The sequence below is a fragment of the Maylandia zebra genome, linkage group LG14 (assembly GCF_041146795.1).
Source record: "Maylandia zebra isolate NMK-2024a linkage group LG14, Mzebra_GT3a, whole genome shotgun sequence".
Taxonomy (NCBI): Eukaryota; Metazoa; Chordata; class Actinopteri; order Cichliformes; family Cichlidae; genus Maylandia; species Maylandia zebra.
This window is the reverse complement of record NC_135180.1, coordinates 20,096,468-20,123,803: the sequence shown is the minus strand read 5'-3', so window position 1 is coordinate 20,123,803 and position 27,336 is coordinate 20,096,468. Positions and strand designations below refer to the sequence as shown.

Genomic DNA, 27,336 nt, shown 5'->3' with positions numbered 1-27,336 from the left:
ATGCTGACTTACAAGCCAGCCTATTAACCCAGAGATTCAGAAGCTGAAGTCATCCTCCTTCAGCAGTGATTCTGTTTAGGTAATTTAATGAAATATGGCACAATAAAGCCAGATTAAATGCTATTTAGCTGAGTACTTACAGCTGACTAACGTATATCTTTTTTGGGACGCTGTTTTATGAACTCAGTCATCTACTGTTGGTCAAATTCCTTGAAAGTAGGTCAGACCTGTTGCAATAAGCCAGCTCATTTTAGTCTGTTCTAAATAAAAGAGCCAATCAGAGAGAAATGTAAATGTGTTACATGTAATAGTAATAACAGCAGTGTCACTGACATAAATGCTAAGAGCAATGAGTTTGTGTTATTTTCTGCAAAGCGATTGTCAGCTCGCTTCCCTGGAGCAATTACATTCACTGTTTCACATGACTGCTGAAATGGACTGAGGAGGGAGGAGAAGGCAAAACGTGAAATAAGCAAGACAAATGCGAGGAGCTAGAGATAAAGAATTCATACACGGGCAGAGAAAAGGGTCAGAGAGGGACCAGTGAAAGAGATTTAAAAGGAAAGGATAAACACAGCATCCGTTATTTTATTTCTCCACCTTTAGAATTGCCTTTTTGTTTTCAGTATACTCACGAAGAACAACCATAGTATTCTAGTTTGCCATGCAAGGCATTGCCTGCAGACGACAGCTTTTTAAAAAACTCTTTTTTGATTCACCAGAATCTAAAAACACCTTTCATTCCTGATTTACACTCACAGCTTCATATAAAAATGTACAAGAATGAACAACATTATAAAATGCTGCCGTCAAAAGTTATAGACTTATTAAGAAAAAAACACCACCACTGTGGGGCTTTTACAGTGAATCAGCTGTTTTCACAAAGTGTTGATTTGTCATCAGCCAGTGAGACAAATGAGACAAATAAAAAGAAAAAAAAACAGATTTAGACAAAGAGGGCTCTGTCTTTAGATTTATTGTAAAAACTGGGACATAAAAATCTTTGCATAGAGCTATAAAACACCCGAATGGTTAGCACAAGCATGAGTATATTATGGGAAACCGATTCTGTTTTTTGGTTTTACTCACACAGATGATGCTCATATCAGTGTAGTTCTATTCTGCGCGACACTACACGCAATGACCTGGCGCTCCAGCAGTGCCTGGATAGGTTTGTTATGGAAAATCCCTAACAAGACTGGCGATAACGGTACATGTACTGTGTGTATTTTACTATGCTTGCTAAAAATGATGAGGTTAAGTGTGTGGATTGTACTGTGAAGTATTCAACAGCAGCATGTTGACTCTGCTCTGATGTATCTAAAAGGAGATCTCAGGGACGTTTTATTTTTTTCTTTTAAGTTCTGAACTTTTGGATTATGTGGCATTAAATACAAAATAACAACTAACTACTTTAATAAATAACAGTTAGAGCCTGACCACTTTATTCACCAGTATTGGCTATTTGTATTGGTGTTTAGAAATGAAATTTTTAAAGTGAAGAATGGACGAGGCAAACGCCCTTCAACCGTGTTACTTGTGTTGACACAGCATAGTGTGTCCTCTACAGAACTCTGCAATTTCCCTGTTTAAATACATACCTTCAGCAGATGCGAATGCAGTTAGGCAACACGTAAGTGAGTAAATACAGAGAATATTGGATTTTTTAAACCAAATATCAGCATCAGTTTTATAAATCCAACATTGGTCAAGCTCTAATATCATCTATCATCTAGTATAAGTACTTTAAAGTCTCAGTGGATAAATTAAGGCAAATACTTACTTTCCTCAGGCCACAGTGTGGCCACTTGATGGGCAGGTTACTGACAGTAGAGGCAAGCCGGAGTAAACCTAGATCAGCAGTTTAGTGGCGGGCACGTGGCGGTTATCATCATCTATCATTAGTCATCATTGTTCTTTCAGCTTATTTCAGACGCATTTTCTCCAAGTTTATAGAAAACCTTCCCACACCGACAGAATGCATTTTTGGCCCCCAGAAGCAACTGTTTATCTTCTAGGAAATCAAATTACCTCTGATATGATATCATTTCAGTGCACTGAAGTTCTTAGACATAAGATTACAGTCTTAACATGCCTCATAGCTGAGTTTATGCTTCATTGTATTCTGTCTTGTGGTCTGTTACTACCCATATAATACAGCAGGGTGTGTAGTTTGATATGTTTGAATGTTTCGTTTAAAGATAAAAACATATTGTGGTTTAATATAGCTAACTGTATTTTTTTCTTCTGAGAATCCAGAAGTCATCACCTTTTATTTGGTATTTCAGTTTTAAGCTTACTAAAGCAAAATTCAGAAACCTGTTTGTCTTTAATGTTTTGTTATGTTTCTAGGATTATGAGTTAGTTTCCTCTCTGCCAGCCGCCAAAGACATGTTTCTGTTTTTTTGTGTGCTGAGGATAAGAAGTGGGTCACATGCTTGAATTATCCATTTGCAGGGTTGCATGCCTCAGTGCCAAGAAATTGCAATACGTGGGAGACCTCTGCTAAGAAGAAATACATTTGTGGAGGATGGAGGAGAGAACTGAGGAAGGACACACACAGGAGAACGGAGGCAGTGATTGTGCAGCCAGACAGCCTCGCACCTCTCCCTGCACCAGTCTGAGGGTACACACAAACTGCCATGTCCTCTTTGTAGATGTAGTGAGTGTGTAAGTGTGTCTGCTGTGGAGTCACATGCTCTCTCTGTGTACGCTTTCAGACATGTCTGTGTGTGGAGACCAGAAATAACTAAATAACTAAATTAGAGCAGTCCAATAATCCAGCAAGCCTCTTCCTGCAAGAATGATGTGCAGTACAGCACGTACCCTTTCATTTTTTAAATATGGAAACAGAGTATATGAGACAAAAGGCCATTCAAAGCTCTTCTTTGGATGTTGCCTGCCTTTTATTCCATTCTCTGTCGAGATGATCACACACTGATTCAATAATATTAAGGTCTGGGTTCTTGGGAGACCAATCCATGACTGATAGTGTTCCACTGAGTGCTTTTCTCTCCAGGTGTGCTTTTATTGCACTGGCAGTGTGTTTGGGGTCCTTGCCATGCTTAAAAACAAAGCCTTGGTAAATCAGACACTTTCCAGATGTTATTTTATGGTGGATCCAAATCTGATGGTACTTTTATGCGTTCATAATTTTGACAAGATCCCCAGCACTACTGACTGAAATGCAGTTGCAACCATGACAGAGCTTCCACCGTGTTTTATAGCTAGCCTTTCTCTCCCCTGATCTCATCTGCGTATTCTGACAATAATTTGAACCAAAAGTTTCAAATTTGGATTTATTACTCCAGAAAACCTGGTTCCTGTTCTTGTGTAACCTCATCTCAGCATTTCTGATGAAACTTCAATGAAACTTTTCAGGTTCTGTGTCAAGTCTTTGAGTTTTAGGCCTGCCACTTGTCCAGTTTTCTTAATGACACACTGCGCACCAGGCAGACACATGAATACATTTTCAGCTAACTGCCCTTTGGGAATCACCTTGTTAATGCAAAAAAAAAAAAAGCAAAACTTAGCTTTGTATACCTTCAGCTAACGAAAGAAGAACAAATTATGTGTTTTTGCCATTGCCTTCTACTAGATTCAAAATTAGCTCTTTGCTAAGCTATGTAATAGAAACACAACACGGGTTCATGTTTTGCATTAGGTTCCTTTTTTATACTTGAATGATTCACGGGTCAGTGTTAAGTGGCTTAATGAACAAAAGAGAAAAAACATTCCTCTGAAAATGGTCAGGTACAAGGACTGGACTGAAAATGAGTAAAACAAAGCAACAATGTCCAAAGAAAAACTTTGAAAGACCTTCAGGAAGCCTGGAGGATTAATGCTCAAGAGCTTTAAGAATACTAAAACTCTGGGTCCTTGGAAGCAAAATGTAAGAAAAGGAACTGGGGCTCAAGACTTATACACCGTACTCCATGTGTGCATGACGAATACTGTATTTAATAAATTTTGACCTTTCTTTCTTAATAAAAGAGCACAACCAATTGTCAGAGGGAATGAATGAATCATCTCTGTCTTCTACTGAATATGCTGTCCCTGCAGTTTCACCGTTGATCTGTTCATGGCCATAATCTCTGTCTGTATTAGTTTGAAACTTTTCGTCTCTTGGATTTCACTTGTTGAGGAGTTTCATCATCTCAAAGCACAGAACAACACCTTGTAACCACAAAACAATTTTCCAATCTTTGCAGTGCTTTCTTCTTTCTTTTCCTCACAAAACATGTAAAATCAGCCACCTAATAGCAATTATTCATCTTAACAATATTGTCTACAAACACTAAACACTCCTGATTTTTTGTTGTTGTTGAGCAGTAAAAGTCATCCAAGGATAAAGACGCTCAAATCAAGCATTCTCAGGGTAGTGATTTTTTAAATGATTTTTTTTTTTTACAGTAATCTCCCTCCCGTGTCTTGTTGTTGCTACAGTAAAAATGTAATAATGGTTATTCAAATTTTGTTGAGGTGAAATTAACAAAAATAGCACAGAGCAAGATGCAAATCTCATATTGTCGCATAATGACCACCTCAGGCTTTCCATCTCAGTCTTTCCCTTCTCCTGACTTAAGCGTTTATATAACATAAGAAAAACTTCCAATTTGCTCAAAGCATGTCTCTGCCAACAACATGAAAGTTATAAAACCTTAAATTAGATCAGACAGCGTTGTTTCTTTTTCCCCACTTGAAAGTGATGTGAGACAATGGTGTTCAAGCAGCTTATCATAATACAGACTGCAGTGGCAGGACAGACTTACTTCTTCTCAGAATTGTTTGGTTCCCTGACCGGCAGGGTGGGACATGGCACAGCCCGTTTCAACTCCGATCAGGTGCTCAGTGTTATTCTCTGCTTTTTGTTAAATCCACCGGAGTCTCAAACTTTGGTGTCATAACGCCTCAGTTTTTTGTTACTTCTAAATCATTCTTACTTTCTAATCGTGTATAGTTAATTATTTTATTCTTTATTAGGTGGATGATATCAAATGAGCCAAGAACAAAAGCAGGTCACAGGTCACGAGGAAGCTTTTGCTTCAACTTTCACACAGACTTAATGTGAATGTCTTTTTAGTGATTTCTAATCATGTCGAGGCCACTGCTTATTTGCCACTTGGTGGAACACTGGTTTGGAGGTCACAATGCTTGCCATTGTTGAAAAATCCCAAAGCAAGCAGGATGTTATTCAGAAAGAAAAGTAGTCCGTTACCACGTTTATACTTTTGTTAAATTGTTAGGATGTCTTACTCACGAAGGAATAATCAGTTCCTGATGACTAGGTCTTTTGAGTGCCTATTGTACTTTTTATTATACAAGCAATTACCTTCATTGTCAGTATTATCTGTAACAGAATGAGGTGTATTACGGTTCTTTGGCTACTTCTTTTAGAGAGATGTTGTGTCATTGGGTGTTTTCACACATTACATAATTTACTGGTTGTGTAACAATGCAGTTTAACTTGCTGATCAATTTCATTTAAGAACATTTCTTTTACAATCCTACTTTAATTCTGAAAAGCATGCTGAATAACTGTACCAAATAATTCAAAAAAATATGAATTATGCTAAGAGTTGACATGCATCAGACATCTGGCTCAACTTCAATGAGCTCTACGCTGGTACCACATTAAAGAGAATGGGTAAACCCATGAGTTACCTGGAAAAATGCAGAGGTGCATAGAGACTACTTTTTATAAATACATCTCCAGGAGATTTTGCCACTCACCAAAATACAAACACTTTGATTTTTGCTGTTACTGAACATAAATGAAGAACTTTATGACTGCAGTAAAGTCAACTTGTGTCTCAATAAAAGTGATATTTGGTGTGAGCTTGAACTAACATAGACACAGTGCACTGACTCCAACTGATTTAAATGCGACTTAGATGAGAAACAGTCATGTGTGACACAGAGGCTTAATTCCCTCTAAGTGTCACTGCTGATTGGTGGCAAGGAGCCTTCACTTGGTGGGAAAAAAATGTGTATGCATGCTTGCTTCATCCCCACCATTAAATGTCATGTCATGACCTACTGGTGTTAATGCTCTACAGCTAGCACTGGCCGGCATGATCTCACCTCACATTGATGGGGTCCCTCAGTCTATCCTGCTTCTAAGGATAGGTGCTGACATAAGACATATTATTAGTCACAGTCTTAAACTCATTATTATCTTAACATATCATGTTAAATATACTCAGAGTTACTTCCATCTGTCTAATTTGTTGATGTAGTTTTACAACAACTGTTTCCAATAAAGCGACTACTAAATGGTCAAAAAGGCCAATCTGTGACCTCAAATCAGATTTGTTATAAAACATCAAGTAATAGCAAAGTACACAAGAAAAGGACATATAGGATATTAAATGAATGTGTTGTCTCTAAGCAATAAATCCATAATAGCCCTTCATCAAATTATAATTTAGGTGCTTTCAGAGTGAGTCTGCGAGCTCTGTTTGCAGGATTTAAATCATCTAGCAATCACAAAGTCAATTACAAGTCTTTTCACACATGATTGAGTTAGGCCTCTAAACAGACAAAAAGTCCATACAGGAACTAAGATGTGGCAGCAAGTTCCAAACTTTCATTTGGTAAAGTGGGACTTTCTGCTAAACAACTTCAAGAACGTACTTTCTTTATGTGCACAAGCAACTTTAGGTAGTACTCTTGTGACAGATATTTGCATTTTGTTTGTCCCGTTTCAATTCTCTGCGGCATCTGTGGCATGCAAAGGCTTCTTCTAGTCCTCATTAAATCATGACAAAGTTGATTATACAATATTAACTTAAAAACATTAAGGCATCATAGCATAATTGTTCTCTATTAGCATTACTGACGTCTAGCTGCAGTTTCTTAACTCTGCTAGCTTATTAAGGGCATTAGAAACCGGCACTGATTAACACAATTAAATAACTAGGATTAGCCCTTAACCTTATGATGTTATGCCAGGATTGTTAAGGCGTCCCCTGTGTGTCTCCGTGAGTCGTCAGAGTACTGTGGTGCATAAATAAACATATCAACAAACATTTCTTCAGATGTAATTTTAGATTTACATATTTATACTCACTGGCCACTTGATTGTGTAAATTGCTAGTACTTGATTGGACCCGCTTTTGCCTTCAGAACAGCTTTAATTCTTTGTGGCATAGATTCACCAAGAAACTAAAAACCTTGATTCTCCTCTGAGATTTTAGCCCACTTTAACATAATAACATCACACAGTTGGTTTGTCAGCTGCACATCCATGATGCAGATTCTGCCACATGCCAAAGGTGCTCTGTGATCTGGTGACTGTGGAGGCCATTTGAGCACAGAGCACTCATTGTCACATTTAAGAAACCAGATGATTTGAGCTTGTGACTGGGTGCGCTATCCTGCACTGTGATACACTGGAGCCATGAAGGGATGGAAATGGTCAGGAGCAATAGTCAGGTAGGCTGTGGCATTTAAACAATGCTTAGTTGACACTACCAGGCCAGAAGTGTGTCAAGAAAATGTCCCCAACCCCATTAATCCATCATTACAGTGTCAGCTATTGATACGAGGCAGAATGGATCCATTCTTTCTTGTTGTTTGCACCAAATTATGACCCTATCAATTGAATGTCACAGTAGAAATGGAGACTCATCAGACTCAAGCAAAGATTTTCCAATCTCTTGCCGTTCAGTTTTAGTGACTCTGTGTGAATTGTAGGCTTAGTTTTCTGCTCTTATTGAATAGGAGTGGCAACTGGTGTTATCTTCTGCTGCTGTGTGGTCAGAGATGCTCTTATGTATAACTTGGTTGTAAGAAATGGTTATTTGAATTAGCGTTGCCTCTATTTCTGCTCAAAGGAGTCCGGTCATTCTCTCCTGACCTCTGGCATTAACAAGACAAGTTTGCCCAGAGAACTGTTTTGGGACTCAAGTGAAGCACAGTGACAGCCATTATCCACAAATGGAGAAAACTTCTCAGGAGTAGCGAGCCTACTAAAATTACTCCAAGAGTAAAATGACAATTCATACAGGAGATCACAAAAGACCCCAACCTAAAAAAAAAACCTACAGGCCACACTTACCTCGGTTAAAGTTCCCGATCCAACAATAAGAAAGAGACTGGGCAAAAATGGCATCTATGGGAGAGTTCAAGGAGAAAACCCCTGCTGACTAAAAGGAACACAAAGGCTCGTATCACATTCGCCAAAAAAAAACAAACATCTTGATGATACCCAGGACTTTTGGAAAAATATAACGTGCACTGACATGAGAATTATTTGGGAGTGTTACATCCCTTAACATCTGGCATAAAACTTACACAACATTCCAAAAAAGAACATCATACCAAAAGTCAAACATTGTGGTTCTGTGATGGTCTGGGGCTGCTTTGCTGTGTCAGGACCTGTAATTGCTGGAGTTTGGGCCCTGATGCTCAGGCACACTTGGGTTATGGAACAGGACAGCAGGTCCACCTTAATTGGAGATTATGTATTGGAATTTCAGGAGCGGGACCACACGCTCCTTCCGGTTGTCAGGTTCCCACAGTACTGCAAGCTGATCATTCTAGTTTACGTGCCCCACCCTCCCTCCCACCTTATTCTGAATTCTTTAACTTCTTTATTTCTATTTAGTACATGGGGATCTGCCCGGCCCGGGAGCCGTCACCAGTCCCCTCTGAGGCCTTCCTCAAACCGCAGCTCAATTCATGTCCAAGCATTCACCTTTACTTACTAAAACGCTGTCAAACCTAAAATGAGGACGTGGGCCCAGCTAGTGAAATGGCTCATAAAGCACAAAATGAAGGTTGTAAACACAAGGTTTGTGTGCCGGTTTCTGTGAAAGAAACGATCAAGGAGAATTAAAGCAAAAATGATTTGAGCTCTTTTTGCCATTGTTTTATGACAGATAATTATGTTTCTTTTAGACACAATATTATACCTACTGCCTCAAAAGACAATAATAAATCATTAAAATCGGGAACCTCACAGGCAGGATAATTAGTAGCTTTGTTTACAGTACATCGAGTGCAAACACTGTAGAGAGGAGGGAAATAAGTCGTGTGCACAGTGCACATTACATCTCTTTGCGCTTAATTAGAAATGAGATTACAGGAGACAGAGAATAAATACCATAGGGGGATTTGCTCCCATGGATGTGCAGGGAGAAACATTTACCTATAGATTAAACTCCATCATCCATTTCATGTGAATCTTTTAAAACACATCTAGTGACTGGAACAGCTCTACGTTATCCATTCCTTCATTAAATGTACAGGAGACTACATCACAAAGTCACTAGAAAAAGAGTAAAAGACATTTCAAGTATGAAGTTTATTTTGTGTTCTCTTAACAAATGTTTTTTTTTATAATGATGTTAATTATGTAATCAGCCTATAAAACACTAAATCCCAGAGTTCAAATATTCCACTATATATCCTGAAACATCCAGCTATTATAATGCATAAGGCAGAGGACGTGCAGTTTGATTTTGAATGTTTTTCTTTTTTAATTGAAATCGTTTGAGGTCTTTAGAGGATCACAAGAAAATATCATGTGTCAAGTGTGAGCAGTATAATACACGGGCAGTTATGATGATCTTCAGGAAGTGACACAGCAACTGACACCTTGCTGATATTCAGAAACAGTACAATCTCAGGTTGAAGGTTCTTCATATAGCAGCTCTACCAGCACCACTTATCAGTTAATATATTCAGAATCTCTGATTTGTTCATCTGTTTAATGAATTATTTACCTCCACTTATAGAAAGCCAAAATGTATTAACATTTTCCTGCGCTGTGGTTTACCGGCTCACACATTACCACAGTGTTCCTCCTTTGTATGAACATTATTACCATTAATATTGAGCAGATATTGTATTGAACTTATAGTTTCCCATCCTTCATGAATTGTCACCAATCTAAAGCTGTATGTTGCAGATGCTCCCCTCCTGGCTTTTGTTGTAGAATTTTGGCCAGGTATTGAAGAGGGGATTTCCCTGCTGCTCAAACACAACACTCCTTCGATTTCCTCAATCTTTCTTTTAAGGGTCATTTTGTATTTGTTGACGTCATGGTGAAAGAATCAATTCAAATCACATTTTAGGATGAAAGAAATACGTTTGAGATTCTGATTTCCTTCATTACACCTGCAGCCACAGTGCAACAGTTTTAGTACTGCAGAATTTAAGATTTGGTCTTTAAGTGAAATTGATGTGGGGTTGATGTGGTGATTTTCTCTTCTCTTATTTCTTTAACACTTTAAAGGTATAGTCAGTCGTTTTTTGAGCTTTAAGGTTCTAAGGGTATTGTTATAAATGTACACCGATTACTGTAATTACATCTTCTAACAAATCGATGGGTTCTCATAAGGTGTTTGTGTGAATGCATGCAAATTTCAGTGATAGTGAGGCACTGTTATAACGTTACAGCTGGGATTCATTTGATGGTGTGACTACGGTGTAACTCAACAAACTGCACAAGCCAATTCATTTTTAGTTATATAGTTTTATTTATATAGCACCAAATTAATTAATTTATTGATTGATTGATATATTAATTAAATTATTTTTATAGTGCCTAATTACACCAAGGAGTGTGTCCTATAGGCTAGACCAGCTAATTTCACAATGTGACTTCCAGCCTTCACAGTTATCGAAGGATGCATCCCCTGAATTGGGACAAGTATGGGATAGACAGGCAGAGGGCTGACTAGAGATTAGAGACAGGTTAGCGAAGGAGCTAAAGGTGCAAACCGAACCAAAAACTAAAGCAAGAGAGAAAAGTGACTATCAAAAAAACAGAAAATGTAAAATAAGCGACATGGAGATGCTGAAAAATGAGAAATCAAGTGGTAAACGTGAATTAACTAATTCAGGGGGGAGAAAAGACAGGCACTGACATAATGGAGGGAAAGGAAAACAAGGAAACAGAGGAGTCTATTAATAAAGACCAAAAAAAACACTCACTCACACACAGACACAAATGCAAACCCCTAAAGTAACATTGAACAACAATAAAATTTAACAGCAATCCAAACATAAAACCACAAAGGTTAACTGGTCAGATAACAATAAAGAGAATCAGACTCAATAACATCACAAGAAACAAAGCTCAATAGTAGAATAATAAAGAAACTAAAACAGAAATAAAAAAAAACATCAACAGGCAGAAAATCAAAACTCCAAACACTAGAAGAACAATAAAAGAGAAACGGAGCTACAAACAGTTTAACTAGGAATCAGGCACTCCAAAACAACACAAAACCCTAGGGCCATGACACAGGGATGTTTTTACAAACTTTACTGACTGTGTCTCTTTGTCTGAGTGCAATCTACCACTCCAGAATGCTACAGAGCAGCCTGTTAAAGTGTTGGTTTCGACTTAATTCAATGATGCCTAAATGATTAAATTTTTTCATAGACGTCATGGGCCCCCCCCCTTTTTTTTTTCTTGGAGATTGGAGCTGGCTCTACTTAGCACATAACTACTCTGGACTTGTTTTTGGAAGTGCTTGCTGCAGCACTAGAGATAAGTCTATAACAAGTGCTGACCTCAGTGGTGACTCCCTGCGCCTGGTTCTTCCTGTTAAAAGGGAGTTTTTTCTCCCCACGATTGCACAGGGCTTTCTTATAAGGGATTTACAGTAAGTTACAGGTCATGTTCTCCCTTTAGTGTTGCACAGTCTTTACCTTGTAAACTGCTACTATACAAACTGAATTAAAAAATATGTTGAATTTAATTGAATTTAGTATTTTTATAACAGCAAGTGAAACATGTCACGTACTGTATAACAAAGTTGTCCATTCATCTGTCAACACTCAAAGGTTTGTTTCATCTCGCTGTTGTTCACAGTTCATAGAATCTTATTTGCACTTCATTGCTTCGCGCTCTATCCCCTTCCCTCATCAAAATCCTTGTTATTCTTGTGACGCTGGCAAATGTTAATTATTAGTGATTTTTGGATGAGTTGACGAAGTTGAATGTGGCGCGTCCGTGCATTGTAGAAGCCACAGTGGTGACATAAGCATTTCATTTCCGTCTTTTGTGGGTAGACACAAACAGAAGCATTACATAATCAAGTATATTATGGAGGATGATTATGTTAAAACAGTGTGTTTTCTCCTGTTGGAGTTTCATGCATATCAATGCGTTTGTGTGTGTCTTTCTGTTTTTTAGATGTTTCTGGTGGCATTGTCCTTTGCCTACTTCGCAAAGGCTCTGTCGGGGAGCTACATGAAGAGCACAATAACCCAGCTCGAGAGGCGCTTTGACATCCCTAGTTACCTAATAGGTGTCATTGACGGGAGCTTCGAGATAGGTGAGTAGGCCTGCCTGTGACTGCTGTTATTTTGTTGTTCTATTTGTAGCCTCTGTGTCATGGGCTCCCCTCGCTTCTCCCGTTCTGTCTTTGGGGTGAAAATATGAATGGGTCATCAAGATATTCAAGCTTCAGATAAAAGATTCATCAGAGTTCCCAGAAGAGGACAGAGGGGTGTGTTTGCGTGTTTGTGTGTCTGTGTGCGTAGATGATGAGTCATAATGTTGAGCAAGGACATAAGCTGAGGTCCTAGCTGTTTTTAAGCTATGGAAAGCCACATTCTAAAATTTGAAAGATGTTGTTATGCAATATTTGTTTAGTGCACTTGTTAATGGGCTACAAAAACACTGACCCTTCACACAATATAAAATCAGCTGGGATGGAACTCCAACATAAATCATATGCATTCAATTGATTTCCTAAATGCTATTTAACAAGACATGAGAGTCAGGTCACATCAGAGTACTGGCAGGGACTAGAAAGATAGCTCATATTTCTCCCAGAGTAGGATCAAAACTTTCCTTTTTGTTAAAGGATATAGATAGGGCTGGACCCTGAATCTTTCCTTAGTTACACTGTAATAGGCTTATGCTGCTGGGGGCTTCCTCCCTTTTTACTGGAAGAAACTTCTGGAAGGCTCAGGGAGGGGTAGCTATCTAACATGACTAGTCAGGGGTGAGAGGAAGACAAAGTTCAGTCACTTAAATCACATTTCTTCCATTTGAATTTTAGCTTGACTTGTTTTTAGGGTTGCCAACCGTCCCTTAAAAAACGGAATCGTCCCGTATTTAGAAACAAAAGTACACGTCCCGTATTGAGCTAATAAGGGACGCACTTTGTCCCGTAATACAGTGAGAATCAAAAGTAGTCTATAAATGTTAATGGAATTAACGCTTTGTTTGAAAACATAATTCCCAGCCCCTCTCCTGCTTTGTGACCAATGAGCTGACAGCACACTTATGACAATTCGAGTATGACAATTCAGATTATCTCATTGGTCGAGGAAAGGTCGCTTACGGAGAAAATACCGGAAGACAACAGATGACCACAACAACAAGCATGGCCAACAGGGAAACAAACGCCGACACTGCGGTGCAAGTCTCGGATGACAGTACACCTAAAGCTGGGCAGACACTGCGATTTTTTTCAGTCACGTTATTCAGCTCTTGCTCAAACTGCACGATTGACTCGCAGGGATTAGAAGTTTGCAGGTCACGATGCAGGGTCTCACACTATACGGCCCGATGCTCTGATGCGACCTGAGTGCTCACACTGTGCCTCCATAACATGAAGGTTATAACAGAAAATCTGTCGCTCGCTCTCTCTGTCTTTCACTCACACAGACACACCACCATCAACTTTGCTAAATTGCTAATGAAAAACATGATCAGGCAGCTGTGATTGAGCAGCAGTGTAAATCCAACTATTTTCACGGTTGTTGTGGTCGTGATAATTTTGTGATGCCACATCGAAAAGGCTCGGATGAGCTTTCCAAAGTTCTACAAGTGCCTCCATCACTTGTGTCCAGATCACACGCTGCACAGCCGTGCTGCGCCGTCTTTTTCACCGATGTTTACGTGTTTGCGCATGAGCAGTGTGAGCGGCTGTGGTGACACCCTCACGAGCGATTGATGATCGGGAGCTGGTCGTGAGGTGTTAATCGCTTCTCGTTACCCCATGTATACTACACGATGCACGATGAAGGCCAAAATCGGGCCGATCACCAAATCGGTCGCACGACTCAAAAATCGGCTCAAAATGGGCCAAAAATCGCACAGTGTGAGCCCAGCGTTAGAGCAGCAATGTTTGTTCGCTCAGAGAAAGAAAAAAAAGGCTGCAAAAGTACAGGGAGGACTGGGAAAAGGAAAACACCTGGCTGGGAAAGTGCACGATAACACCTATAAAGCGCACTGCACTGTGTGCCGGCGCACTTTTTCCATAGGCATGCTTCTAATGGTGGGCACAAGAAGAACATGAGGGGCGTGAAAGCTCGGGGAACCCTTAACCAATTTTTTGTCCACCAGGCCACGGCAGAAGCAGATATGGTATGTAAACACTGGTTTGTTGTTTAAACCCTCTGGTTAAGGTTAATATGGGCATGTGCGGTGAATATCAGCGCTATGTGGCCAGAACTGTGATAATATAATTTATTTTGTGTAATAAACAACTGCAAGGATGGATGATTACAACAAATAGATGACTAATACATAAAAGTAATACATAGATGAATAATGATGATGAGTTAAGGTGCGTAATCATGGGAACAAGCGGGTTTACAAACAGGAGCAGCTGATTAGCATTAGAAAAGCTGAAATAATACCTCAGCTGAAGCCAATTGTACTAAATGCACTATATGTGCACTGTTACAAGAATATTTTTCGTTCTATTGCTTTCTATTAATTTATATAATTTTAAGTTAAGCAGGACAGAGTTCTTTTAAAGAAATATTTACTTATATTCTCAAAAGTTAAGCATGACAGGCTTCTGTTTAAGAAAGAGACCTGTTTTACTGTGTTAATGTTGTCATTTTGAGCTAAAAATAAATGGCTAAATGATCATTTGTTTCCCATATGGTCATATCACAAAGAATATGCATCTGCTTAAATCAAATTCAAGTCAAATGGTTAAAAAATAATTTCACACACACAAAAAAAGAGCTACCACACTGGGAAGGGTGAAGACAACTGGGTTGCCCGGCCCTGGCCACGAGGTGTCCCTTATTTATTTTTCAGGGAGTTGGCAACCCTACTTGTTTTACAAGCTCAGAGTTACTACTAGGAAAAGTCACAGATGTACTTTGAAACAGTATATCAGCACACAGGCTCATCATTTAGGAACTCCCAAAACAGAAGTGATCATTTACGGCGCTCTTTTTAAAGAGAAACTCAATGAATTTTACAAATCAGAATGTGTGCTGAAGAGGTCATAATACATTTATTGAGAAGTTGTAAACACCCTTTCAAGCCTCAAGAGCAAGAAATGTGTGGATGTGAAAATATGATGTTAGAAAAAAATGAGTTCTTTGTATTTTAATCATATGGTAATAATAGGATCATCTGTAATAAATTTTTCAGTCAAAATTCAGTCCGAGTAGTGTTACAGCATGCATACAATGACCACTGTATATACTGTTATCAGGTTGTTCTCCAATGGTCCACTTACCAATTTCTGGGGCAGTTATATACGTAAGTCTAATCCATTCATCTGAAGCCTCTTGTAGGTTATAAATTATACATGGCTTGCAGTGCAGACTCAGTCCCAAAGAAACATGCTATAGAAACAGGCTACAGAAGATAAAAGTCATTGTGTTACAGTGGGAGACAATAGTAATGAAGAATAATTAGCATCTATGATCTGCAGCATTGCGGGTCGCACATGTGTGTGAACCCTGGTAGTCTGCCGGAGGAGAAGATGGTGATGGCACCTTGGGTGGAGTCGATACGGAGTATCCTGATTCTCTCCATCTCCTGTGAAAGCTGCTGGTCTCATGTGGCCTAGGCAACAGGCTTTTTCTATAGGACTGTTGCCAGGGTAACATAGAGGCAGAGCAGGGCACTGTGAAGAGGAAAGAAAAGGGAAAAAGGACAGTGCAAGGAACAAGAGAGGACAACAGAGGGGGTGTGTGAGGGGGTCGGGGAGGAAATAAAGAATAATAAAAAAGGGAAGCAGAGAGTGATAGTAATAGATGCTGATCTTCAGAGAGATCATGCCTGCAAGATGAGCTCAGGTGACTGACTATACGTACATACACATACTACGCTACATGAACCATTCTTAGTTTGTCATCTTCATGCGTTGAGCAGCCGGCAGCGCTGATATATTCCTCTATAAACTTGTTTAGCTTCAAGCTCACCTCTGTATCCCTCTGTCTCTCACTTTTAACAGGTTTTGGGAAAACAAATCTGTTACTAGATAAAACTTAGATACCCATAATCCATTGATGAATCTACGAGTATAATAAGGACTGCGCTATGAGAGGCATGTGGTCATTTTCTTTAGAAGGCACTACTGCAAAAAGTGATAAGTATTGTAGGATACTATGTAAGATGAGATTTCTTCACCACTACACCACCCCATTTAAAATGGAGTTTCCATGTCACTGATCGTGGGCAGAATGCGCTAAAAAAAGGTGGCAGCAGGGAGCCTTGTTTAATTTTTCTGTCATGTTTGCTACTGCGTGCTGTAAATTCTTCTCTCAAAGTAAGATCTCACGCCACTTGAGCAACTAGGATTTCCGCATGAAAAATTAATGCATCATCTTACTCTGACTCATTTAAATGTCACGCATGCTATTATAACATCTACTGACTCTATAGTATAGGATAAATATTTTACTTTTACTGCATGGAAAATAATCGCCTCGGCCTTTTCCTTTATGATTTGTATCTGTACAGGTACAGAAAGCAAGTTAAAAAAAAGACCTTGCTAATTTTATTCTCAGCACGCAGAGCCACATATGAACCAAACACTATCAAAAAACCCATAAAAAAACAATCCCAAGCTAGTGCATGGAGGCAATGATGTGGTTTTTCCCCCATGTCTGTGCTTTCTGCTCTAAATCAATGATATTTCTTGCTCAAACTTTCCAGGCAACTTACTGGTGATAGCTTTTGTCAGTTACTTTGGAGCCAAACTCCACAGGCCAAAGATCATTGCAGTGGGCTGTGTATTGATGTCCATCGGCACCTTCATCATAGCTCTGCCTCATTTCATCATTGGTCGGTGAGTAATCCCAACTAACAGGTCTGTTTGCTCTTTGACTTTAACCATAACCCTAATAGCAGATATTAATTATTGTATGAAAGACTCAAATAATCAATTAATGTTATTCATTTTTGTCAGGTGATGACTTGGGATAGTTTTAGTAACTGTGGAAATAAATATCATGGTTATTTTGGAATTTTAATGATTTTTGTAACTGTTTTTTATTTCTAATAAGAAATGAGTGTACATGTTTGAATTTATTTTGCAGTTTGTCTAATCCACACAGGCTCAAAATTATAAATACGGTAATTTAAATATTTTAATAAGGGATACTGAAGGTTCTGCAGTGTTTTTTAACTTGATGAGGGCAATACCTGTTGACTTCTCGTTAGTGATGATGGTGTACTGTGACTGGCAGTTTGTTTTTTCCCAGCATAGAAAAAGGATTTTCTTGACAACAGTCATTGGACTGACTAAAACTCAAAACAATGGGAATGTCAAAGGAACTCAGTGAAGATCCAAGAGGGAGAACTTTCGATTTATACAAGTTGGGAAGGTCTCTTTGAGACATTTCTAAAATAATTGCATATTCCAGATCATCAGGTCAAACAATTGTATGCAAGTACAAGTAATTCAGTGTATTACCACTTTACCAAGGCCTACAAGAAGACCCAAACTGTCACCCTTAAATAAGAGGAAATTGCTTATGATGTTTAGGAACAACCCAGTGACCACCAAGACTCAAACCTTCCATGAACTGGAAACTGATGGAACACCATCACTGTGCACAGCGAAAAAGCTTTTTACGTCTCTGTGGACTGAGAGAGTGCTGACCACGAAGAAGCCTCGCTTCAAAATTGACACCTCCAAGTTTGACTGGAATTTGTAGCTGCTCACATGTACAAGCCAAATGACTTCTGGAGAAAAATGTTACGAGCTGAAGAGACAAAGATTGAGCTTTTTGACCACTATGACACAAGGCATGCTTGGAAGAGTAAACATGAGGCTTTCAAACCTAAGAACACTGTACTGGCTCTCACGCATGGTGGTGGTCACATCATTCTCTGGGACTGTTTTGCTGCTAGTGGTGTTGATACAAACCACAACCCTATTAAAAATGTGTGGACTGTGCTTAAAAACCAGGTAAATGCCAGAAAACCAGCAAGTATAAACTTGCTAGTCAAGAAGAGTGCTCAAATATCCAGCTAGAATTATCCCAGGAGCTTGTTGACGGCTGCCACAAATATCTGGATGAGGTGCAAATGATATTTAACCAAATATTATTGGAGTGTATGAATATATTTGAGCATATATGTATACTTTTACTCTGTGTGGATTAGAGAAAATCCAAAATAAAGTTCTTGTTTTTTAAAATCATTAAATATGCTGCAAATATTTCCACCGTGGAAAAAGAACAGTTCAAAAATAATTAAAGACCCCATCACATCCATGCCCATGATGAGTGTGTGGAAAATCCGGAGGACAGCTGCGTATGCGCTTGCTATATAGGGAGTGCAGAATTATTAGGCAAGTTGTATTTTTGAGGAATAATTTTATTATTGAACAACAACCATGTTCTCAATGAACCCAAAAAACTCATTAATATCAAAGCTGAATGTTTTTGGAAGTAGTTTTTAGTTTGTTTTTAGTTTTAGCTATTTTAGGGGGATATCTGTGTGTGCAGGTGACTATTACTGTGCATAATTATTAGGCAACTTAACAAAAAACAAATATATACCCATTTCAATTATTTATTTTTACCAGTGAAACCAATATAACATCTCCACGTTCACAAATATACATTTCTGACATTCAAAAACAAAACAAAAACAAATCAGCGACCAATATAGCCACCTTTCTTTGCAAGGACACTCAAAAGCCTGCCATCCATGGATTCTGTCAGTGTTTTGATCTGTTCACCATCAACACTGCGTGCAGCAGCAACCACAGCCTCCCAGACACTGTTCAGAGAGGTGTACTGTTTTCCCTCCTTGTAAATCTCACATTTGATGATGGACCACAGGTTCTCAATGGGGTTCAGATCAGGTGAACAAGGAGGCCATGTCATTAGTTTTTCTTCTTTTATACCCTTTCTTGCCAGCCACGCTGTGGAGTACTTGGACGCGTGTGATGGAGCATTGTCCTGCATGAAAATCATGTTTTTCTTGAAGGATGCAGACTTCTTCCTGTACCACTGCTTGAAGAAGGTGTCTTCCAGAACTGGCAGTAGGACTGGGAGTTCAGCTTGACCTCAACCCGAAAAGGCCCCACAAGCTCATCTTTGATGATACCAGCCCAAACCAGTACTCCAACTCCACCTTGCTGTCGTCTGAGTCGGACTGGAGCTTTCTGCCTTTTACCAATCCAGCCACGGGCCCATCCATCTGGCCCATCAAGACTCACTCTCATTTCATCAGTCCATAAAACCTTAGAAAAACCAGTCTTGAGATATTTCTTGGCCCAGTCTTGACGTTTCAGCTTGTGTCTTGTTCAGTGGTGGTCGTCTTTCAGCCTTTCTTACCTTGGCCATGTCTCTGAGTATTGCACACCTTGTGCTTTTGGGCACTCCAGTGATGTTGCAGCTCTGAAATATGGCCAAACTGGTGGCAAGTGGCATCTTGGCAGCTGCACGCTTGACTTTTCTCAGTTCATGGGCAGTTATTTTGCGCCTTGGTTTTTCCACACGCTTCTTGCGACCCTGTTGACTATTTTGAATGAAACGCTTGATTGTTCGATGATCACGCTTCAGAAGCTTTGCAATTTTGAGACTGCTGCATCCCTCTGCAAGATATCTCACTATTTTTGACTTTTCTGAGCCTGTCAAGTCCTTCTTTTGACCCATTTTGCCAAAGGAAAGGACGTTGCCTAATAATTATGCACACCTGATATAGGGTGTTGATGTCATTAGACCACACCCCTTCTCATTACAGAGATGCACATCACCTAATATGCTTAATTGGTAGTAGGCTTTTGAGCCTATACAGCTTGGAGTAAGACAACATGCATGAAGAGGATGATGTGGACAAAATACTCATTTGCCTAATAATTCTGCACTCCCTGTATTACTAGTACTTAATCTGTTATTTAGAGCATCATGGGTCAGCCTATACCAGCATGTTGCCTTTTCATTAAGCACTTTCCTTTCTTCTTTCACAAATGCACATAGTCACATGTAACTATACAAACGTCCCTCCCAGCACAAGTTGAAGCTATAACTAGTTTGAATGAGTATTTTTGTCTCTGTCGCTGATCTGAACTGTTTGAATTTTGTGAACAGCTATGAGTTTGAGACATCAGTGCGGTGGGTAGTGAACTCAACTCTTAACCCCTCTCCGTGTCGGCCAGACTCACTAGCAAACCTGACAGAAGACGGTACACTACCTCAAGTGCCAGCCTCGGGTTTGTGCTGACACACACACACACAAACACACACTTGTGTAAATAAGAAATATGTCTAATTGTACTTGTCTTTTGCTCAAGGTTGTGAAGGCGAGTCCAATCTGTCCATGTGGATCTATGTGCTCCTTGGAAATGTTTTGCGCGGGATTGGAGAGACACCTGTTCAGCCTCTGGGAATCTCGTATATAGATGATTTTGCCACTGAGGAGAATGCTGCACTTTATGTTGGTAAGAAAAACATCACCTAGTGGTAGAGATACATTTGCTCTTACCTATTTTGACTGACATACTGCAGATGCACAACCAGAGAGAATCCCACATTGCGATAGATTTGAAAACTGAACGATATGTAGCAGATGTTTTGGTTATTTCTGTGGGAAGAAAGTCATGGGGGAGATAATCTATGGGCTTTATCTGCAAATCACTGATGACTTTCCTGCAGCATTTTATCATAGTTCCTAAGTCAGAGGTAGCAACTATGTGCTCAGACATGTTGTGGTTCAATTCTGGTGCCAACTTTTTGGCATGGGCAACAGTCTGTGCAGGTAGAGAACATGAAACTTGTTCTAGACTGTAAACCTGCACTGCATCAAAGGTAAGTTATGTGCATTGGATGTGCTACCAGGGCTAATGCCAAAGCCAGTGTTCTATTTCTACATTTACAGAAAATGATACTCCTCTGCACCGAAATTAGGTAGGATCTTCTTTTGCCCGTGCTTCACCTTTCCACAAGTTTCAACTTGGTAGTTTTTGCATAAACTTGCTCGAGGACAGAGAGACAGACACACAAACGAGGCAGCTCCTATCATTTAGCCAATAAATGCTCAGCTACAGTTCAGATGTAATAGTTAACACAGCCTTTGTTTGAACACATTATTAGCTCAGAACAATGTGAGGGTAGCAGAAAGTTCTGATTTTCTCTAAAGGAGAAAAAAGGTGATTTAAGTGACTTTGAACTGCTGGTCTGCTGAGATTTTCCTGCACAACCATGTGCAGAAGAGTTCAGAAGAGAATGACCAAACTGTTTTCAGGAAAGGAACAGTAACTCTGATAACCACCCATTACAGTCAAGGTATGCAATGTCACTGGGCAATTTTGCATATGAGCACCTCTGAATGCACAGTGCGTCAAACCTTGAATGAGATGGACCACACTGGTTATCACTTCTGTTTGCTGAGAACAGGAAACTGAGGCTACAGTTTGCCCAGGCTTACCAAAATTGGACAACAAAAGATTGGAAAAAAGCTGCCTGGTCTAATGAGTCTCGATTTCCAGTGCAACATGCAGAGGTTAGAGTCAGAATGTGGTGTAAACAACATGAAAGCAGGGTGGTGGTGTAATGATGAGGGGGATATTTTCTTGGCACACTATGTCTATCCTTTTATGACCACAATGTACTCATCTACTGATATCTGACTGTTTTATATGTCATGTGTCTCTTTTGGCATGACTGTCACATCCTAGGTTGTGTGCAGACCATTTCAGTGGTTGGCCCTGTGTTTGGTTACCTATTGGGCTCCCTTTGTGCCAAAATCTATGTGGACATTGGATTTGTAAAAATGGGTGAGTTTAATACTAACACATTTTTTAAATTGTTATTATGAGGCTAGACTGTCTACACAAATCGCTGCCATTAACACCATGACTCTGATTATTATCTGAGTGACTGTGGAATATTAAAAGTCCCTCGATTCATCTTTTGGTTTAATTATTGTTGCTGATATCATAAAAAAAACAACGGTGCCACAATAGCTGATAAGAATTGATAAACATTAAAGGGTGAGCCCCAGCTAACAGTCAGATGTTAAAATAAAATCATAATAATAAGCACCATCACCGTTAGGAAAAAGCTAGAGGTGGATAAAATGTTTTGTACCCATTAAAATAAATCATATTTGACTGTGGTTTAGGGTCCTAAGGCCAGATCCACAAAACTATGCTGACATGGTTGTGTGTACACAAAAAGACAGAACGTTTTCTGTTTTAATAAATTGTAATCATACATAGCCTGATATGCTTTTCCACAGTTAAATGAATATACAAATGCCCCCAGATAAACATCTGCAACTGAAACTGACTTGTGCAACTGCAGAACAGTTGGCTTTGCAGACAATTGGGGTTGTGGCTATTTATTTTACTGATTTATAATGTTTATTTTTAAATGATGAACGTGATAATATTTCTACACATATATCTACATATGAGTGAGCAGAATCTGTAGCAGAGGGATGACATTTCCTGCACTGGAAGCTTTCAGTTCTATGGACCAATACATGTTTGAGCAAACTTTGGCTGCTTTGGTTGTATCCAGGCAAACAATGCAAATAAAAAGCCCACTGTGTAAAATAGGTAATTTAACATGTTAATACCTCAAAACAAACAAGTGATAAAAAAGGGTTTGTAAACAACGAGCAGCAAATGTCAGCAAATCTTTTGATAGTTTCTGGCCCTAGAAATATTGCCAGTCACCCCCAGAGGCTGAGTCAGCAGACTCTTGGTTGGTTTCTTACATTGTGAGACTAATGGCTAATCAGCATTATTGCTCGATTTTAAATGTCAAAAAGATAATCGGTCTCAAATTGCAAGACTGAAAGAAACATTAGGCTAATTTTAGGACTGTGGGGAAAAAAAAGCTAAGGTTAAATTTGAATTTTGTGCTGAAATCTTAATTTAAATAATTATAAAGCTCATTACTCATTAGCATTATAAATGAAGTCTGATTGCTGAAAAGTTGCCAATTTAAAAAAGCCATGGGATTACATTTCTTGGTTTATACTGAATCTTTTTTTTACATTTCACCTGCATGCAGCTCACTCTATAAAACTCTATTTTTACCTGATCTAAAGTATCCACATTGTTACTGTACCATTTTTCGAAAAAGCAGCAATGTCTAAAGCAGCAGTGTCTAAAATTGCATGACCACTTTTTTGTGCACATGCATTGTTTATACGCTTAAACTCTGATACTGTGCACAGAGACTGAGACTTAAATACAACAGGGCCATTGTTAATGTTATTTGTAACACCTGTTGCCTGACTTCCTTTGGAGCTCAAATATCTGCTGTGAAAAAGAGTTTTTCATTCATAAAACTGAGGCCTGATGTTATCGGGAAAAAATGGCTCACATTCGTTGCGTGCACAATTCTAAACAGAGCAGGTGTACAGGATTAGCATCACTTAGGTAATGAGGCCAGCTGAGGAAGAAGAGGGACAAAGCCCTCTGGTCGGCAAGAAAGACTGAGAGAAAGAGACAGAACAGAACAGAACAAAGAAAAGGGGACAGCAGGAAAAAGCTAAAAGGAAAGTAGCCTTTAACAAAAAAAGGAGAAGAAAAATATAGAGTTTCAGATCAATTAAAAACACACAAAGGAGTAAACACGTGTTCGTCGGCACTGGATTTTGTTATTATTATTCTTAATCTAAAAAAATAACATTAGTTTCTATAGTTTTCCTATGCTGCATAATACATGTTCATAACAAAGTAACAAAAAAACCCCCAACAAAAAATAGCTTGAGTAAAAATATCAATCAGTACCATAAAGTACGTCATTTTCAGACTGGACACACAATCTGAGTGCTTAGAATAGATGAAAATCAGAAAACTAGTAGAATGAATAATACATGTACCTTGTTTTCAGAAAGCATTACTTAACTTTCATCTTCTTCCAAAACATAGAGACCATCACCATTACCCCATCAGATTCCCGCTGGGTGGGGGCCTGGTGGCTGGGTTACCTCATAGCTGGGGTTATCACCCTTCTTTCTGCTATCCCATTCTGGTTTCTGCCCCGCTCACTACCCGTGTCCAGGCCAGAGGTCCCAGAGAAGTGCACACCAGAGCAGACGAGTTTCATCAAAGGCTCTCCCCTTCTGAAGCACAAGTACTCAGCAGATGAACACACTAGCTTTATAGAGATGGCCAAAGGTAAGGAAGTCTATAGGTTATTGGGTGTGATGTTTTTATATATGTCATATGTGGAAAACAATGTTTCTCAGAGCACATTGTATTTGGGATTAACACTTCACAAACTTGCAGTAATAACACATTTTCTTTGTGTTAAAGTGAGTACAAGCCGCATTTTAGATGAAGAATTGCTTATACATCATATTGCCAAAAGTATTCACTCACCTGTCCAAATCACTGAATTCAGGTGTTCCAGTTATTTCCATGGCCACAAGTGTATAAAACCAACCTTGACATGCAAACAGCTTCTACAAGTATTTGTGAAAGCATGGGTCGCTCTCAGGAGCTCAGTGAATTCCAGTGTGCTGCCGTGATAAGATGCCACCAGGGAATGACAGCAACTCAGCCACTTAGTGGCACGCCATATAAAATCACAGAATAGGGTCAGTGGATGCTGATGCATGTACTGCGCAGAGGTCACCGAATTTCAGGTCAGAGTGAATCTTTACAGACCTCCAAACTTCATGTGGCCTTCAGCTTAGATCAAGAACAGTGCATAGAGAGCTTCATGTAATCGGTTTGCATGGCCATGGTTACATACCTAAGCGCAATGCAAGTTGTTGGATTCAGTGGTCTAGAGCTTGCTGCCACTGGACTGTAGAGCAGTGGAGACACGTTCTCTGGAAGCACAAATCATGCTTCTCCACCTTACAATGGACAAGTCTGGGTTTGGTGGTTGCCAGGAGAACAGTATTTGTCCGGCTGCATTGTGGCAAGTGTAAAGTTTGTTGGAGGAGGATTATGGTGTTTTTCAGGAGTTTGGCTTACCCCTTTAGTTCCAGTGAAAGGAGCTCTTAATGCTTCAGAATACCAAGACATTTTGGACAGTTTCATGCTCCCAACTTTGTGGACACAGTATGGGGATCGCCCCTTCCACATGTGCATAAAGATATGCCTGCACAGAGTCCTGACCTCAACTTGACAGAACGCCATTGGGATGAATTAGAGCGGAGACTGCGAGCCAAGCCTTCTCGTCCAATATCAGCGAAAATTGGTCAAAAGTTCCCATAAACACTACCTTACCTTGTGGACAGCCTTCCCAGAAGAGTTGAAGCTGTTATAACTGCAAAGGGTGGGCCAGTATCATAATAACCACATAGCATAACACACACACACACACACACACACACACACACACACAGAAACACACACAGAAACACACACAGAAACACACACACACACAAAACACAATAATCACTTAAGTTCATATGTGTATGAAGGTAGATGAGAAAATAGTTGAGGCGATATAGTGTGCCTGATGCATCACTGCCTTTGCATATTGCTATGTTTTTTGGCATATTACATCAATATGCCGACAATGTACACTCTGTACAATATTAAAAAAGTGGAGGCTCTTATCAAAACTTCACTTGCACAGCTTTATTATCCCTTTGAAAACTAAATGAATTTATACAGTGCAGCTCACCACTACGTCATCAAGACACTGAATCAGCTTTATGTCACGACTTAGAGAGTTATTGCTTATTTTGTGCTGATGTTAATGGCAGAGAAGGTTTGGAGATGTTAACAGTACCACGTTTGAATCCAGCGAGCTCTTTAAAAAGACTGGTTCTTTCAAAAAAGGCTCTAAATACATCCTGCTCAGCTAGGAATTTGATTTTAAACACCTGTGGTAATGGGACAGAAAACACCTGAATTCAAAGAGGTGCGACCCAAATACTTTTAGCCATATACTGTATGTATTGCATATTTTTGTCTTCCTACCTTCACCTCCAAACAGTCGCAGCAGATGACTGCCCCCCTCCCTAAACCTGGTTCTGCAGGATCTTTCTTCCTGCTTAAAGGGAGTTTTTCCTTCCTGCTGTCACCAACTGCTTGCTCATAGGGGGTCATGTGATTGCTGAGGGTTTCTCTGTATTATTGAAGGGTGCCTGCCTTACAATAAAGCACCTTGAGGTGGCTATTGTTGTGATTTGGTGTTATATAAATAAAATTGAATTAAAATGAATTTTAACTCATCTGTATTTTTGACTCCACAGACTTCATTCCAACCCTGCGAACGCTGCTGGCACACCCAGTCTATCTGGTCTACCTGTGCGTGACAATCATTCAGCTGAACTCTCTCATCGGCATGGTCACTTACAAGCCCAAATACATTGAGCAGCACTTCAGACAATCAGCTTCAAAGGCCAACTTTCTGATGGGTATGGTACATGTTTCATGAACATTGTGCCGTTATATAAATTATTAGTGTGTTACACTTGAAAATGATCACAGACGACTAGGGAAAGCTTTCCAGCTTGTTTCATATCGTATGGGAGAAAAAGGACTCGGACGTCCCTTGTTTGATCAAATGAATTCTAGCGTCAAGTATGGAAACGGCGTTATAATGCAGGAATCATGTGTTTAACATGGTAATTATTACAGATTTATGGGCTTTCTGTCCATTCAGCGTTACCCTCCTCCTTCTTCGCTTTTACATTTGTTGGATGAAGCAGAAATAGAACTTCAGGGAGTGGATCTTGTTAGAGAAAGGAGAGCTGGGTTAGCTATATTCTAATTCAATCCACTAACAGCCACAGCTGCAGAGACTGGAGCTTTGTGAATATGAGAACTACTTTGCACATGAAATAAAATATCTAATGAAGTTCATAGCGTAAAATGAAAATATCTAGGTTCATGTGGTCTCATCAAGGGAGATGCCTGTGCTGACCACACTGGCTGCATATGAAAGAGAATGTAATATTAGTGACCAGAGCTAATGACATGGATATAGATAAAAGACCATGTCTCCACATTGATGTTAAATAAAGCTATAAAAAGATAAAAAGCAGGGTTCTTTTTTGATCATGGTAACTTGGAACTAGTGTAGGGTTATTTTACCTCCGGAGCTGCCTCACTTGCAAGGTAGGATAAGCAGGTGTCTGAAAAACAATAGTGAAGCTTTGATGAAAAATTTAAAATGTTACCGTCATTCATTGTTCGAATCCTCATCTAGCCTTTTAAACAGCAT

At 39.4% G+C, this 27,336-nt stretch overlaps 1 protein-coding gene across 1 annotated transcript in view; it reads left to right on the top strand.

The window, feature by feature from the left end:
- The window catches only part of LOC101485326 (solute carrier organic anion transporter family member 1C1), a 41,881-nt gene that overhangs the window by 1,847 nt on the left and 12,698 nt on the right, over positions 1-27,336 (top strand). The window contains exons 2-9 of the mRNA XM_004543825.3: positions 2,458-2,626; positions 12,155-12,296; positions 16,886-17,018; positions 20,278-20,399; positions 20,481-20,627; positions 21,864-21,962; positions 24,075-24,323; positions 26,363-26,527. Coding sequence (XP_004543882.3) covers positions 2,531-2,626; positions 12,155-12,296; positions 16,886-17,018; positions 20,278-20,399; positions 20,481-20,627; positions 21,864-21,962; positions 24,075-24,323; positions 26,363-26,527 — 1,153 coding nt within the window. The 5' untranslated portion in view covers positions 2,458-2,530. The remainder of the gene's footprint in view (positions 1-2,457; positions 2,627-12,154; positions 12,297-16,885; positions 17,019-20,277; positions 20,400-20,480; positions 20,628-21,863; positions 21,963-24,074; positions 24,324-26,362; positions 26,528-27,336) is intronic.